The sequence below is a fragment of the Myotis lucifugus genome, unplaced genomic scaffold, assembly GCF_000147115.1.
Source record: "Myotis lucifugus unplaced genomic scaffold, Myoluc2.0 scaffold_190, whole genome shotgun sequence".
NCBI lineage: Eukaryota > Metazoa > Chordata > Mammalia > Chiroptera > Vespertilionidae > Myotis > Myotis lucifugus.
The window spans coordinates 398,096-414,655 of NW_005871238.1; the positions used below are offsets into that span (position 1 = coordinate 398,096).

Consider the following 16,560-nt stretch of genomic DNA (forward strand, 5'->3'; position numbering starts at 1 on the left):
AGCTGCACTGCGAGGCCGAGAGCGCTCTCTCCATCCGGTACCAGTTTACTCGAGGATGTCCTCTGGGAGCAGCTCAGCCCCCTTCGGAGGAGGAGCCTCCTGAACCTCTCTCTGACCTCAGAACATCGTGGGAACTACTCCTGTGAGGCCGACAATGGCCAGCGAGCCCAGCGCAGTGAGGCGGTGCCCCTCTACGTCACAGGTACAGCTCAGCCCACCGAACGGTCTTGGTGAACGTTTCTTTCTCAGCAGCCTGGGAGGGTTTCACGGGCCTCGCAGTGTTTTTGCTGCTGTGTTACCCCAGATGGGGTTCGGTGGGTGGTGCCGTCCTGGGGGTGTATCTGAGGGGCCTGGAGGACCTAGTGGCTGGGTGCATCTCTGGTTCTTTCATCGTTGAGAAGAGCTGCAAGTCTCTAGATAACTAAGTTCACTGCCCCTTCCCCCTGCAAAGGGCTGACCTTGGCCTCAAGGCGGCTGCTCTCCAAATCGAAGTCCTTCTCCCTGGCAGCTTACGCACAGGTCTCTCTCCTCAGTGCCTGCAGAGGACAGAGAAAACCCTGCCTCACCCATCCTTGAGGGGCTGCTTGGCGGCCTTGGTCTCACCACTATGGCCCTATTCCTTTGCTGTTGGCTCAAGAGAAAAGCAGGTGAGTATTTATGGAGATTGGTATGCTGTTACTGTGACCTTGGTTTTCACTGAAATAGGCTGCATTTGTGTCACGTATACTATAAAGAATGAATGCATTGTGTGCGTCACCCTGCCTGCAGACCTGCTTACAACTCCCAGCAGGGAACGGCACCTATTAAAGTAATGTAATGTTGTTAGTCAAGTTCCTATCCCCTTTGTATTATCAGTTGAAATCCAACTGATATCTAATGATTCTGTGATTTAATTTTATATGAAAATGTAACTATTTAAATAACGAATCAGCTACTGGATGAGAAATACAGGGAGCAGTTCCAGCGATACTGACCATCTCCGAACTAAAGTCAATGCATCAATTCTTATGCACCTTAGACTGAAATTACATGCCCACCCCCCACCCCCAATGCTTGTCCACACAGCCTCACATTCTACTCATTGCTGGGTCTTTTTCCACTTTTCAGTTTAAATGTCATTTAAAAAAATACATATTTTTAAAATTGATTTTAGAGAGGAAGGGATAGAGAGAGAGAGAGATATATAAACATCAATGATGAGAGAGAATCATTGATCAACTGCCTCCTGTATGCCCCACATTGGGGATTGAGCCTGCAACCCGGGCATGTGCTGTGACTGGGAATCGAACCGTGACCTTCTAGTTCATAGGTCGATGCTCAACCACTGAGCCACACCGGCCAGGCTTAAATGTCATTTTTCCCCCAAGAGGCTTCACCTAGCCACACAGCCTACAATTCTCTTCTAGTATTCATCAACAGAGTACCAAGTTATTTAGTTTTTAACTTTATCCCCATTGGTAATTAAATATTTATTTGTACCTTTAATCTTGGTTTCTTGGTCTCCGTTGATCAAGTTGGAGATGAGGCAAGAGAAGACACTATGAGCTTCTCATTTAAATTACAAGCTTTTTCTGCATCTTTGGGTGCCTCACCCCATCTATCATAGGGCTGGGCAGTGCCTCCCCTGCAGGATCTTGTCACGATAAAACTAGGTCAGCCGTGGGCAAACTACGGCCAGCGGGCCGGATCCGGCCCGTTTGAAATGAATAAAACTAAAAAAAAAAAAAAAAAAGACCGTACCCTTTTATGTAATGATGTTTACTTTGAATTTATATTAGTTCACACAAACACTCCATCCATGCTTTTGTTCCGGCCCTCCCGGTCCAGTTTAAGAACCCATTGTGGCCCTCGAGTCAAAAAGTTTGCCCACCCCTGAACTAGGTGGTGTGGTTGTACGATCAGAAGCAAAAAATATAATAGATCTGAAGGTTCGAAGGCTTGAGCTCAAGTCTAAGCTTTGGTATTCACTGTCATTGGAAAGCTCGCTTAATTCTTCTAGGCCGGAGTCTCTTCATCTGCAAAATGCAGGACCGGCCTGAATGGCTGCCAGTTTGTCCCTTGGGCACACAGTGGCATCTGTGACGGGCGGAAACATGCTCGCACAAGCGCTACAGGAAAACTGGTGAAAAGAGTTCCCCACTGACGTGTGTTCATGTGTTTGACTTTCAGGAAGACGTCCAGCCAAGGACCCACCCAGGTGAGCCTCTGCTTCCTCTTTCTGCACGGACAGTGTAGAAAGATCTATTTTATAAAAGTTAAATGGTCCTCTCTCAGGGGCTTTTTTCATATTAAAATATAGATATATTTTACTAACTTCAGAGAGGAAGGGAGAGGGGGAGGGAAATAGAAACATCAATGATGAGAGAGAATCATTGATTGGCTGCCTCCTGCACACCCCACACTGGGGATCGAGCCAGGCATGTGCCCTGACCGGGAATTGAACTGTGATCTCCTGGTTCATAGGTCAATGCTCAACCACTGAGCCACGGCAGCCGAACCATATTTTTATTATATCCAAAACTTCCACCACACAGTTCCCTCACTGATAACTTGGAATATTCATTTGCTCCTCCTCTTCTTTTATATATTAACAAATTAATTTAAATCCTTTCATCATTCTTCCTAGTTTACCGCCTTCACTAAATCTGTAGAATAAGAAAGCTACATTACTTGGACACATTCGATGTATTCATTCAGTCAGTTCACCAATATCTGAGAGTCTGCAAGTCATTCCGTCGAGTGCTGAAAGGCCTGAAAATATATACAAATTTTGAGAGTCGTGAAGTATCATAGATAAATATACATTTCTGTAACACAGGCCAGAGAGTAGTGAACATACTGAAAATTTTCATGATAAAGTTCTTTAGGAGTTTAGAAGAGGGAAAGGTTTTTAGAATGCTCTCATCTGGGGATATCAATATGTACTTGATATGTTCTATATGTGTTATTGTTTACGCCAACAAAAAAAGAGGTGTGTTTCCCTCCCCCCCTAAACCAGAGTAGCATGTACACGCCAAGACAATCATCTTATTTCCTTTCCTCAAGACCCTTGTTCGGCTAGGACATGCTTTCCATGTGGAGTGAGTCAATATTTCTTCATTTGGTACTTACTGAGCACCCGTAATGTGAAAGGCACCATCCCGGGTGTGGGCAATGCCACAGTGAGCCATCAGCCGAGGGCCTTACACTTCTGGACTGTATGCCTGGAGATACTCTGCCTTGTCTTACTCAGCCCCTGTACTGGGCTGTGGCTTCTACCACACAGCGGTGCGGATTGCTGATTTCCCCAGAAATCACTATTCTACTTAGAACTCTTTCCAACAGGCCCCTCTCATTCAGTGTCTTACTCATAATCTCAGATGGCGATGTCTGGAATGCTAGCACAGATGGATAGCACGTGTTTCTGTGTTTGCAGGAGCCCTCCCAGCCCTCCACCCCGAGAATTCACCTACGTGAACGCAACGGCTCCAGTGCAGCAGCAGCCGACATATGGAAACGGTGAGGTGTCCCCCTGACCTGGAACAAGGCAGGTAGAGCGAGCCAGGGAAGAGGCCACGGGGTCATGTCTGCTGGTCAAACCTGGCCCTGCTGTGCTCCGGCCACCTCCCCAAATAGATGGACCACTCGTCTTCAGGGCTGAGAAGGGGGTGTGTCTGCAGCAGGTTAAATGGCAGGAAGAAGGGACTGTGTCGTAACGCCTCCTTTCCCCTCTCTCAGTGAACGTTGTCAGTGGAGGTGAGGTTTACTCCCTGGTGTACCATATGCAACAGGAGCGGCGATCAGCGCCAGGTAAGACACGAGGGAGCGCATTTTTCTCTGACTTTTGTCTTGCCTGGAACCAAGAAAGGGTTGTGTATAGCTGTGCTCTTTCGTGTGGTCGCTTCTGCCCTTGGCGCTGATTGCGTATCGTTGTGCCTCTCTGAGGGCCGGCCTTTGGCCTGGAACCTGCCTCGAGGAGAACCCAGTGCCTGACGGTGGAGTGTACACCTCACTCTGCAGTCAGGTGCAAGCCCTGGAGAGGTGGCTTCTGCTTTTCTCCGTGACGAGCCCTATGCACTCCCTGCAGCACCTGACACAGCCGTCCAATGCTACTGTTGCCCTACCTGGTACACGGTGGGCCCAGAAATGCTGGCGGATGTAAATGCCAGGAGGGACCTTCTTATCCTCCCACCCCCAGGCTGTTACTTTTTCTCTGCATATAAGGGAAGTGTATTTGTGACAGGCAGAAAAGTGACACAAAAATAGTAAGAGAAATAAATCCATGGGCGATAGACCGGAGAGGAAGAAGCCTTTATTAAAACTAACTTAGTGAAGACTTTAAGTGTAAGTACAACCTCACAGCATGCACCCTTTTCTTCACAGTACCACCCCCGAGGACACAGACGCAGGATAAGGTGAGTTGGAATTCCTCCAGGCTCTTTCTTCTGGGGTGTGGTTGTCATACTCTTTTAAAAAAAAAATATTTTATTGATTTTTTTTACAGAGCGGAAGGGAGAGAGATAGAGAGTTAGAAACATCGATGAGAGAGAAACATCAATCAGCTGCCTCCTGCACATCTCCTACTGGGGATGTGCCCGCAACGCAGGTACATGCCCTTGACCGGAATCGAACCTGGGACCTTTCAGTCCGTCCGCAGGCCAACGCTCTATCCACTGAGCCAAACCGATTTCGGCTGGTTGTCATACTTTTAAAATGATGGCCACTAAGGAAAAATGAAAGATCCCATGGTCTATCTTCTCCTTTGTCTTCTCACACAGTGGGGAGAAAAACATTCATAACAATGAAGTGTCACTGTAGAAGGACATTTGGGAGGCTTGCGTATACATGTATTTTAGCCATGGACATATGGGTGACTTGGGACTAAACTGTAGTATTTACCCGGTCTAAAATTTTTATTTAAAAATCTTTACACTGAAATACTGTTAAGCTGTACACATATAACTTTGTGCTGTAAGGTTAACTAAGCAACACATCTACATATATAAAAAGCTAATAAGCAAAGTGTCTCCTCGGGAGTTCAACTGAGAGACTGGGAGTTCAATTGCTCACTATAACATGTGCTGACCACCAGGGGGCAGCATGGAACGAGGGGAGGCCCCCGCTGGCAGCCAAAAGGCCCCTAACAGCCCTAATTGCCGGCCAGGACCCTACCTGTGCATGTATTTCATGCACCGGGCCTCTAGTAGAAATATAAATTAATAAGCTAAACAGTGATGTTTATAATTAAAAATAGGCAATTTCTAAACTTTGAACAATTCATAACATCACTGATGATACAAAAATGCTTTCATAAAATGCAGAAATAGTGATTCTTCACGGATGCAGGGACAGCAGGTGCTTTGCAATTTTGTTAAGTGTGGTGTGACGGTCAAATGTCTCAGGACAGAATTCAAGTCCGTGGTAAACCCCTGGGCGGCACACTACCTTTAGTTTATGAATACCAAATTCTGAAATTAAAAAAACCTGACAGCCCCTGGGACTGCCTCGCAACGGCCCATAAGAATGAGAGAGGCCTCGTATGTTTGGGTCAGTTTGCAGGTCATCAGTGAATGCAGACCCTCTGAAACGGCTGCCCCAGGGCCACAGCCTTCCAGTAACTTCTAATTCATGTGCTGCACGGCGCACCATGCCTTTAGCTGCTTGGGAAAGAGAACTGGTGGGAGGCATGCTCTCCCTGTGTTCCCTGCTCGGGCCCTACCCCTGTGCCTCTGCTTCTAGGACCCCTCAGCCATCTACTCTGGAGTGAAAACCGCAAGCAGTTCAGATGATGACTACGAGGATGCTATTTAAGTTATGGAAGACTCTGCTCTTTATAAAGCATCTGTGACCCAGGCCTCAGAACCAGTGTGTTCTTCAGAGATCTGGGGAATCCGCTGTCCAGTAGCCCCATCCAGGGGAATGCCCTCCACGAGACGATTTCCACCTCTACTGGAAGGCAAAGTTGGCTCAAGCCCCGAGCAGACCACCCCAGAGACCCCACATGAATGAAGAAATGGGAAGGCCTCTGCTACCAGAACCTGATGCTTGCTGGTTCTTTCAGGCCCAGGTCCAATTGTGCTCTCACTTCTTTTTCTAAGAGGAAACAGGACAGGATAAAAGTGCTTAGGACTTTGGGGTCGAGGGAAAGCAGGGCTTAGGGTGCACAAAACCCAAGGTTAGTGATTTTGTGGGACTTCTCCATACAGAGCTGTGTCCATCATGTGGTCCAGGTGCCTTTTCTGCTCAGACGGTACTGACCACTTACATTAATCTTCCTGTTTCTCCATAAAATATGTGACTCGTCACATTTGAAGTCACTGTTACCAAACCAGAATTAAAACAATGTTACATAAGACCTCACTGCGGTTCTGCTCAATGTTAGCATATTTTGTATGTACAAGCCCCTCTGGATTTGTAGTGAGATATATCTGTGCTTGTCACCACATCCAGTGCTCTGCCTTTGCTGCAGCCCCAGAAGCTTTGTGAATATAACTTTTTATTCACAAATGTTGTGAAAACACGTGATCATTGATTTAGAGTTTGTATTTTAATTTTAAATCAATCATTTGCTAACGCTTATAAATTTAAACAATATAAAGCATAAAATGTAAAAAATTAAAGTCTTCCCTGTAATTTAACACAAGTGGCCCCCATTGTTAAACATTAAGCGTTGTTAAAATCACAGCTCTGCAGAGATTTTTCTATTTTTGTACAGGCATTTATACATCATTGTAAATATGTAAATATTTAGAAATATACCTATTTAATAAAATACCATGAAATATTTTTTGAAAGTTGAAAATGCTACCATTTATTCCTCTAGACAAACATATCAATGCACAAATATGATGAATATAAAAAGAAAATGATATGATAAACTCAAAAACAGCCTCTGATTCTGAATTCTGTCAGTGTTCTTACCTTTTGGGACAGCGTGAATGGACATTATTATGCTAAGCGAAGTAAGCCACCAAGGTACATACCCTTGACCTGGATTGAACCTGGGACCCTTCGGTCTGCAGGCTGACGCTCCATCCACTGGGCCAAACTGGTCAGGTCCGCACAGATGCTTTCTTACACTGCAGAAGCCCAGGGGTTGGGCACTCTTCTAGACGGTCTAGACCAGTGGTTGGCAAACTGCGGCTCGCGAGCCACATGCGGCTCTTTGGCCTCTTGAGTGTGGCTCTTCCACAAAATACCACAAAATACCACGTGTGGGCGCGCACATACAGTGCGATTGAAACTTTGTGGCCCATGTGCAGAAGTCGGTTTTCGGAAAGGAGATAGGCGAAACAAGTATACAAGACGAGTGTGGAAGGGAGAGTTGGAAGGGGTCGACCTCAGCGAACGTACCTCAATCAGATTGAGGACGTTTTTAGCAAAGGCCAGCTTAGGACAGTGATGGCGAACCTATGACATGCATGTCAGAGGTGACACGCGAACTCATTTTTTGGTTGATTTTTTTTGGTTAAATGGCATTTAAATATATAAAATAAATATCAAAAATATAAGTCTTTGTTTTACTATGGTTTCAAATATTAAAAAATTTCTATATGTGACACGGCACCAGAGTTAAGTTAGGGTTTTTCAAAATGCTGACACGCCGAGCTCAAAAGGTTCGCCATCACTGGCTTAGGAGCACCCTAATTAAGTTAATAACAATGTACTTACCTATATACAGTGGGGCCTTGACTTACGAGTTTAATTTGTTCCGTGACGGAGCTCATAACTCAAATTACTCGTATGTCAAATCACTGTGACGTTCGCTGCACCAACTAGCGGTGGGGTATCTGAAGCTGGCTCATAACCCGAATTTTTTTGAGCTCGCAACTCAAAGCAAAAAATCGTCCGAGAGACGGCTCGTATCTCAAAAAAACTTGTTAGTCGGGATACTCGTAAGTCAAGGCCCCACTGTAGTTTAGTTTAAAAAATTTGGCTCTCAAAAGAAATTTCAATTGTTGTACTGCTCATATTTGGCTTTGTTGACTAATGAGTTTGCTGACCACGGGTGAAATCAAGACCCTGAAGATCAGCTGAAAGGAAAGTGGAGTGGGCCTTGTGAAGTCCTATTAGTTAAACCTGGGATGCACCACCCACAAGTAACACCTGTGAACCCTTAACTGGTCTTTAATTACTTTTGAAAAGAACAGGATGACCGAGACCCCAGCTGGCCAGGAGAAAACCCAGACATCTCAGAAGTAGACTGCTTCCGCCCAGCAGTCCTGACTAGGCCTGTATCACCCTAAATTTACTGTAGTTGGAGTTACCATATTAAGCTAATCATTTCACTAAACTCTCCACTTTAACTTGCTATTGTTTTGCTTTAAACACTGTGCTATTTGTTCCTGATTGTGATATTTGCTTGTATGGTCCTAGTATTCTACTTTGTTATGCTTCCTTGAACTTTTTTTGAAGAATTAAATCAGATCCATTGTCCCCTTATCAGCAGTAAGCAGCTAGAGCAGGCACTGCCCCTACTCTGCACGACTGAGAAATGAACAAAAAGGGGGTTTGTAACCTAGGAACCAGCTCAAACTGGCCCTATCCTGTTTCTTACAAGATATTGAGAGAGACAACAAAACAAAACTGCAAGTCATGCATCTGAAGCATATGTACAGGAGAAAACGTTACAAATTAAATTCAGAACCTAAAAGGGCTGTGGGACATTTACACTACGGAATACTGTGCAGTTATGAAAAAGAGGGGCCTCTTACCCTTTGGGACAGCATGGATGGGCCTGGAGAATACTATGCGAAGTGAAATAAGCCCATCTGAGAAAGACAAATATCACATGATCTCACTTATTTGTGGAACCTAATGAACAAAATGAATTGACCAACAAGATAAGACCTGAAGCAGGGAGGCATGGAACAGACTAACATACTTGGATGTGGGGTTTGGGGGATGAGAAGAGATAAACCAAAGAACTTATATACACAGCCCGTGGACACACGCAGTAGGGCAGTGAAGACCTGGGGGGCGGGGGGGGGGGGGTAAAGGCTGTAAGGGTGGAAAATGGGAGGTATCTGTAATACTATCAACAATTAAAATATATTAAAAATATTGAATGTAAACTGTAATTGAATATATATATATATATATTTTTTATTTTTTACAAAGGACCTGATCATGGCTGGAACCTGGACATCAGAACCCTTTCGGAGGCAAAGGGTCTGTTGTCCAGGAAGATCTTGTGCTGAAACCTCTTCAGTTTTGCCCCAAACCCCAGATCAGGGAGACAGATGCGAGCTTTGCTTCTTGTCTCCTTGCGGGTCTGCCTCGCAATAACGCTTTCGCTTTTCTCAGCAGCGGGTGCCATGGTACTGGCTTCTATGGCCATCGGGCAACAAGTCCGTGCTCAGCAATGTGACTGTTACTGTCTTGGGTGAATTTAGTCGTTACTATGATACGTGCTTTATATGCATTTTGACACTGACTTCTGTCATAGTGACGTTGGAACCCCAAATTCAACCAAATATATCGAGATCTCTCTCGAGTGAACTAGCCCCATTTTCCACTCTGTTCTCATAACCAAGTGCCTCATATGGGAGGTGTTATTTATTTTGTTGCGAATTGTGCTTCACGAAGATTCTCTTTGTCTCTGTTTCATTGTTGTCAGACCGCATCTCGTGTGCCGTTCCAGACATTGGACAGAGTTTACAGAGAAGGTGGTTGTCCTGCATCGGTTGCAGTGGTCGGCAAACTGCGGCTCTCGAGCCACATGCGGCTCTTTGGCCCCTTGAGTGTGGCTCTTCCACAAAATACCGACTTCTGCATGTGGGCCACGAAGTTTCAATCACACTGGTATTTTCTGGAAGAGCCACACTCAAGGGGCCAAAGACCCGCATGTGGCTCGTGAGCTGCAGTTTGCTGACCACTGGGTTAGGGTATTCATCTGTTTGCTGCCACCTGTGGGATTTCTCATTCAAGGGCCTGCCGACTGATCCAAGAGGCTTTTATATCTACATGTAACTCTGCTTCCCTCTGGTACCTGTGCTCCATATTGCTGGTGGCTAAATATCCATAAGGAGTATGTGTATCTCTCACTTTGGAAAAACCTACACACACAGAAGTTCACTTCTCTCTCCATCATAATTGTAAACATTAAGTTACCTTTTCCTCCATTTAATTGCTAAATCTCCTAATCTCTAGCTTTGGTTCCTGGCTTGCATCAAAATTTAGGTATGCTTCCAGATTATGTCTATCCATATGCAAATGTCTATCCTATATAATAAAAGGCTAATATGCAAATTGTCCCCTAGACCAGGAGTTTGACCAGGGGGAGGGACCAGCTAGCCAACCACCTGTGGCCTCTCCCCTCAGCCGGCCGGACCCCACCCATGCACGAATTCGTGCACTGGGCCTCTAGTCACCTATAAAATACAGAACAGGATCCGAATGAAATATGTTAATTATTTTAGGGAACTTATTGCCATTATTGTGGCTCATCCACCTCACGATGACATTCGACTCTAATAACTCATTGCTTCTTTTCCCACCTGCAACCCTCACTTTCACAGAAACCACAAATTCCAGCTCACACCATTTGGTAACACTTTGACAAATACTAATTCTCAACCTAAAAGGCAGGCCACATTCTCATGGAGAACATGTTAGAATCAATGAAAAAACAGATATTTTGAAAAACTCAATCTGAAGTTATTTTTTGATAGTTTCTTTTGCTGTGCAGAAGCTTTTTAATTTTGATATAGTCCCATTTGTTTATTTTTTTATTGTTTCCCTTACCCTTGGAGACATATTGGCAAAAACATTGCAATTTTTCATAACATATCAATTTAAGTTTTTGCCAGTCACAATCCCAAAGTTAGATTTACTCTGAGAGAGGCCCTGCTTGCTCCACGCAGGCACCTGGGGCTTGGCATCGACTCACTGTCTTTGGTCATAATCTCCTTTTTGAGCATCTACCACCAACTCTTTCCTTTGAAAATCAGTTGACAGCGCTCTAAACTCACTACCATTAAGACTGGGTCTGGGCTAGTCTCAGCACTTAATCCCCAAAGACCTTAGCATTAGGCCTTGCTCTGGAGTCAGCTCAGACTTTAATGACGGAGGACCCTGAAAATGATAGAAACCCAGTTCTTAACACCACGATCCATACCCTCCTGAACTCTGACTTCCGCATTTGCCCCCAGTTCTACCAGTCCCGAGGAGAAAGGATTTTGTCTTGTTTGAGTTGACCTTTGATTTTACAGGGGCCTAGAAGGGCATGGGCCTGGATGGGCACAACGAAATCCTACACTGGGGATTTTCCCAAACAAATGGTAGGGGTTTTTCTTAAGCTAGGGAGGGTGGTTTCCCAGGCAGCTGCAACTTGCTGACATGTTTCCATTTTCTCTCCCTGGAAGCAGAAGTTGGTCCTAAATATCAGTTTACATTAAAATATATATATTTTATACAGAGAGGAAAGGAGAGGGAGAGAGAGATAGGGACATCAATGATGAGAGAGAATCATTGATTGGCTGCCTCCTGCACGCCGCACACTGGGGATTGAGCCCGCAACCCGGGCATGTGCCCTGACTGGGAATCGAACCATGACCTCCTGGTTCGTAGGCTGGTACTCAACCACTGGGCCACACTGGCTAGGCTCAGTTTAAATTTTTTACCTTTGCTTTGCTTATCTCTACTATTGGGGGTGCTGCCGGGTTTCAGTATCCAATATTCCACAATCGTCTCATCTTCCTGGGAAGCATCTACATAATAGCTGCTTCTGAAACTTGTACTTGTACCTGTTACCTTACCTGCTTACCCTCCGTTCTGGAGAGAGATAGAAATTCTTATTAGTGCAAGGGGCATCTAAACATTGGGAATTTAGGATAGTGCTATGAATGTGACTCTGTGATAGTCACTGCCTGCATCAGGGCTCTCCCCTGTTTAGTTTAGGCTAATGGGTAGACTCAGAATACAGCTAAGAGAAGATGTTTATCATGGTCACAACCTACAGGCCAACGGTACCACAGACCAGCTAATCCTTCACAGGCTTGGTAGACATTGGGACCCCAATTTTTTAAAAAAGGAATATTTTGAAAAGCTATGTCAGCATCAGTTACCTGGCTTGTGTAGGGAAATGTACCAGTTGGCTACTGAGGAAATGTACCAGGTGAGACTGGTCATACTACACAGAAAGTCTGCCACCTGAAGTATTGCTAGAGATATTGGGAAAGGTTACGTTTCCTTCCAAAGTTCCCAAGAGCATGAGAGGAGTTTTATTTCAAATTTAACAGAATCTGTTTTCTGAAGCTCACGGTGCCTCTGCTCCAGTAGACACGATAGACCTTTAAAGCAAGGCCTGCTGTCGAGGGAAGTTACTTATCACCTTGTAGCTCTTCCATTCTCCTGGCCACGCCTCCACGCTGAAGACCAGCGGGAGTTCACAACAGTCCCCAGAGGGTTGCAAGATTTACAGTTGGAGAAGTCCTGCCCATGCCATCCCAGAACCTTTACCCCCTAGTATATAGGAGGTTTCACGAGTTCCCTTTCTTTGTTCTTCTGAGCCAGGTAGTATTGTTCTATTTGACACCAAGTTGTTAGATGTCTGTCAGTTGCCATGGCCCGTCCAACCCCATCTGCCAAAGGCTACAGAGAAGAACTTTCCTGCTTTTCAGGTCACGCTTTCCCTGAAAACTATCAGTCCCTCCCACTGGCAGCTGCCATTGTTTTTGTTTTGGGTGAGGTTGTGCCCCCCTCAGCTGGGAAGCCCCAGACTGGGAGAGATGAGGCTTCTACAGAGAAAGGGGTACATGTGGAGCTAGAGGGTGTGGGAAGAATCCCTTTTCCGCAGGTTAACAGGCGCTCCAAGCTCTCTGTTTTCACCAGATGGGCGTCCTCTCCATCCAAGACAAAGGATGCTCTGGAGCACAGGAGCCATGGCAGCTGTGGAACCGTCCAGGTTCTGTGTTCTCCTGCTCGGATAATAAGCCGGCAAAGTACACAGGTGTCTTCTCGTGGCTTAAAATGCTGGTGTGATTAACAAAGAGAAGAATCAGCTTTAATTACCTGCTAAGAGAGTTACAGTCTTCAAAAGTCTGACCTTTGAAAATATATAGTTTTCATCTCTGAGATTAGGAACAAGACAAAAATGCCCACTCTCACCACTATCATTCAACACTAGAGACACAAAACCATGGCAGGTTCGGTCCCTAGGCCTGGCCTGCGACCAGGGCCATCTTCCCCAGCTGCCTGCAGCCGGCCTCACCGCCCCCCCCCCCCCCGCCCGCTGGCACTGCACCCAGGGCAGGTGCCCAGTTTGCCATCGGGCGATGGGAGCCTGCCGGCTGGGGAAAGGGACCGAGAGGCGGTCAGTGCACCTCACAGTGACTGGTTGAGTGGTTGTTCTGGTCGTTCTGCCGTTATGGTTGCTGAGCTTTTATTATGTAGGATAGTACTGGAAATCCTAGCCATACCAACTAAGCAATACAAAAGGGAACCCAAATTGGAAATAAAAAAGTAAAATTGTCACTTATTTCAGATGACATGATTCTATATAAAAAAACTTAAAGACACCACCAAAAGACTATTCGAAAAAATAAAATAATACAGTAATGTTACAGGATACAAAAGCAGTGTATAAGAATCTATTGTGTTTTATATACTAACAAAATATCAGAAAAAGAAGTGAAGAAAATTCCATTTACAATTGTAAAAAAAAAAAAAAAGAATAAAGTGCCTAGGAATAAAGTTAACAAAGAAAGTGAAATACCTATACTCTGAAAACTATAAGACATTGTTGAAAGAAACTGAAGTAGGCACAAAGAAATGGAAAGATATTTCATATTCATGGATTGGAAGAATCAACATAGTTAAAATAACCATATAACCTAAAGCAATATACAGATTTGATGCAATCTTCATCAAAATCTCAAAGGATTTTTAAAAGAAATAGAACAAAAAAATTATCAGATTTATACAGAACCATGAAAGACCCTGAATTGCCAAAGCAACCGTGAGAAAAAAAGAACAAAGCCAAAAGTATTCCCTGACTTCAAAATATACTACAAAGCTACAATAATCAAAACAGAATGGCATTGGCAGGAAAAGACAGACCAATGGAACAGAATTGAGGGAGAGCTTAGAAATTAAGTCACACATATATGGGCAACTAATTTTTTTTATCAAGGAGCCAAAAAGAAACAATGGAGAAAGAAAAGCTTCTTCAGTAAATGGTGTTGGGAAAATTGGATAGTCACATGCAAAAAAATGAAACTAGACTGCTACTTGACACCATACACAAAAATTAACTCAAAATGGATTAAAGATTTAAATATAAGACCTAAAATAAAATTTACATAAAGGAAACATTGATGCTATTTTTTTTAAAATCCTCACCCGAGGATATTTTTCCATTGATTTTTAGAGAGTGGGGAAGAGAGGGAGCGAAGGAAGGGAGAAACATCGATGTGAGACCTGACCGGGCCAGGCCGGACCTGGGCCGGGGAGGAGCCTGCAACAGGTATATGCCCTTGACCAGAATTGAACCTGAGAACCTGGGACTCTTTGGTCCTCAGGCCAACACTCTACCCACTGAGCCAAACCGGCTAGCAGCTAGGGGGGCACTACATTTATGGACCTTAATCCCAGAGAGGATTTTGTGAAATTGACACCGAAGGAAGTAAAAGCAAAAATAAATGAATGGGACTGCATTAAACTAACATTTTCTGCACAGTGAAAGAAACGGTAACTGTGTAGAAACTTTGTTTAATATGACCTTTTCTCTGTTTTTAATATTCAAACGGGCCTCACCCAGAACCTTGACTCGCCTGCCTCCTTCTCCCTTGCACTGCCACTCCATTAATCATTAATCCCCCAGGACAGCGAGGTTTTGGTCAGCATCATGTAATCTTAGGAAACAAAGCCTCCAGCTGGTTGACCCAAATATAGAGTTTCAGTCGAACTAGAGATAACATCTGGCCTCAGTTGTGTTTGAGCTCCAGGCCCAGCGAGTGGCATAACGAGATGAAGTGACACCGTGGCTGACATCGGGACCAAATGAACAGATCCACTACCCCCTACCCTGGCCCTGACCACGGCCCTAAGTCCTGTTACCAACGACTAATGATTTGCCCTATGCACACAGCCCAGCACCTGGAAGCCAATGGGGAACCAGGTCTTGAGCATTTGCTCACCTGTCTCTGGGCATGAGCCACTTTCCAACACTAAACTCTTCCTTTCTTTGCTGCAAGCTCCTGTTCATGTCTTAAATGAGCACTGATGCATGCAGGCAAAAGGATCCCTTTAGTCTGGTAACAAGACCATCAATAAAACAAAAAGGCAGGAAACTGAATGCAAGGAGATATTTGCAAACGATACCTACGATAAGCAGCTAACATTCAAAATATATAAAGAACCCATACCAATCAACAACAACTACGACAATAATTCAATTAAAAAAAATGGACAGAGGGCCTGAAAAGATACTTTTCCCAAGAGGATATATAAATGGCCATATGTGAAAAGCTGCCCAACTTCACTAGCTGTGAGGGAAATACACTACTTAAGACATTTTTGAATGCTCCATTTTGGGAACCTTTAAAAAAATTTTTTCCCCTCAAATTAAATCTTTATTGTTGAAAGTATTACATATGCCCCTCTACCCCCCTCCCCCCCTCGGACACTCTAGCCCGCCCCCACCACCCCGCCGATTGTCTGTGTCTATGGGGTAATTCATATTGCTTACAAGCTCCTTAGATCTCTTCCCACCAACCCGCCCTCCCCCCCGCCTTCCCTCTGATATTCTGTAGTCTGTTCCATGCTTCTATGTCTCTGGATCTATTTTGTTCATCAGTTTATTTTGTTTATTAGATTCCACATATGAGTGAGATCATGTGATACTTGTCTTTCTCTGATTGGCTTATTTCACTTAACGTAATACTCTCCAGGTCCCTCTATGCTGTCTCAAAGGGTAAGAGATCCTTCTTTTTCACTGCTGCATAGTATTCCCTGGTGTAAATGTACTACAGCTTTTTTATCCACTCATCTACTGATGGGCACTTGGGCTGTTTCCAGATCTTAGTTATTGTAAACTGTGCTGCTATGAACATAGGGGTGCATACATTCTCTCTGATTGGTGTTTCGGGTTTCTTGGGATAAATTCACTGGGTCAAATGGGAGTTCCATTTTTAATTTTTTGAGGAAACTCCATACTGTTTTTCACAATATCTGCACCAGTCTGCATTCCCTAGCAGTGTACTAGGGTTCCATTTTATTCACAACCTCATCAACATTTGTTGATGTATTGATGATACCATTTTGACAGATATGAGGTGATATCTCATGGTGGTTTTAATTTGCATTTCTCTGATGATTGGTGGTGTTGAGCATCTTTTCATATGTCTAGTTGCCATCTCTCCTCTTTGGAGAAGTGTCTATTCAGGTCCTTTGCCCATTTTTAATTGGATTGTTTGTGTTTGGTGTTGAGGTGTATGAGTTCTTCATGCGTTTTGGATATTAACCCTTTATCAGCTGTATCATTGAAGACTATGTCGCCCCATTCAGTGAGTTGTCTTTTCACGTTGTTGATGGTTTCCTTTGCTGTGCAAAAACGTTTTAGTTTGATGTAGTCCCATT

The 16,560-nt window shown here is 44.4% G+C and overlaps 1 protein-coding gene across 1 annotated transcript in view; it reads left to right on the plus strand.

Annotated features, from left to right (window-relative positions):
• The window catches only part of LOC102423807 (Fc receptor-like protein 1), a 13,869-nt gene extending 8,079 nt beyond the window's left edge, over positions 1-5,790 (plus strand). Inside the window, 7 exon segments of the mRNA XM_023760693.1 lie at positions 45-98; positions 101-202; positions 2,170-2,197; positions 3,416-3,498; positions 3,718-3,789; positions 4,363-4,394; positions 5,719-5,790. Coding sequence (XP_023616461.1) covers positions 45-98; positions 101-202; positions 2,170-2,197; positions 3,416-3,498; positions 3,718-3,789; positions 4,363-4,394; positions 5,719-5,790 — 443 coding nt within the window.
• Positions 5,791-16,560: the final 10,770 nt, after the last annotated feature.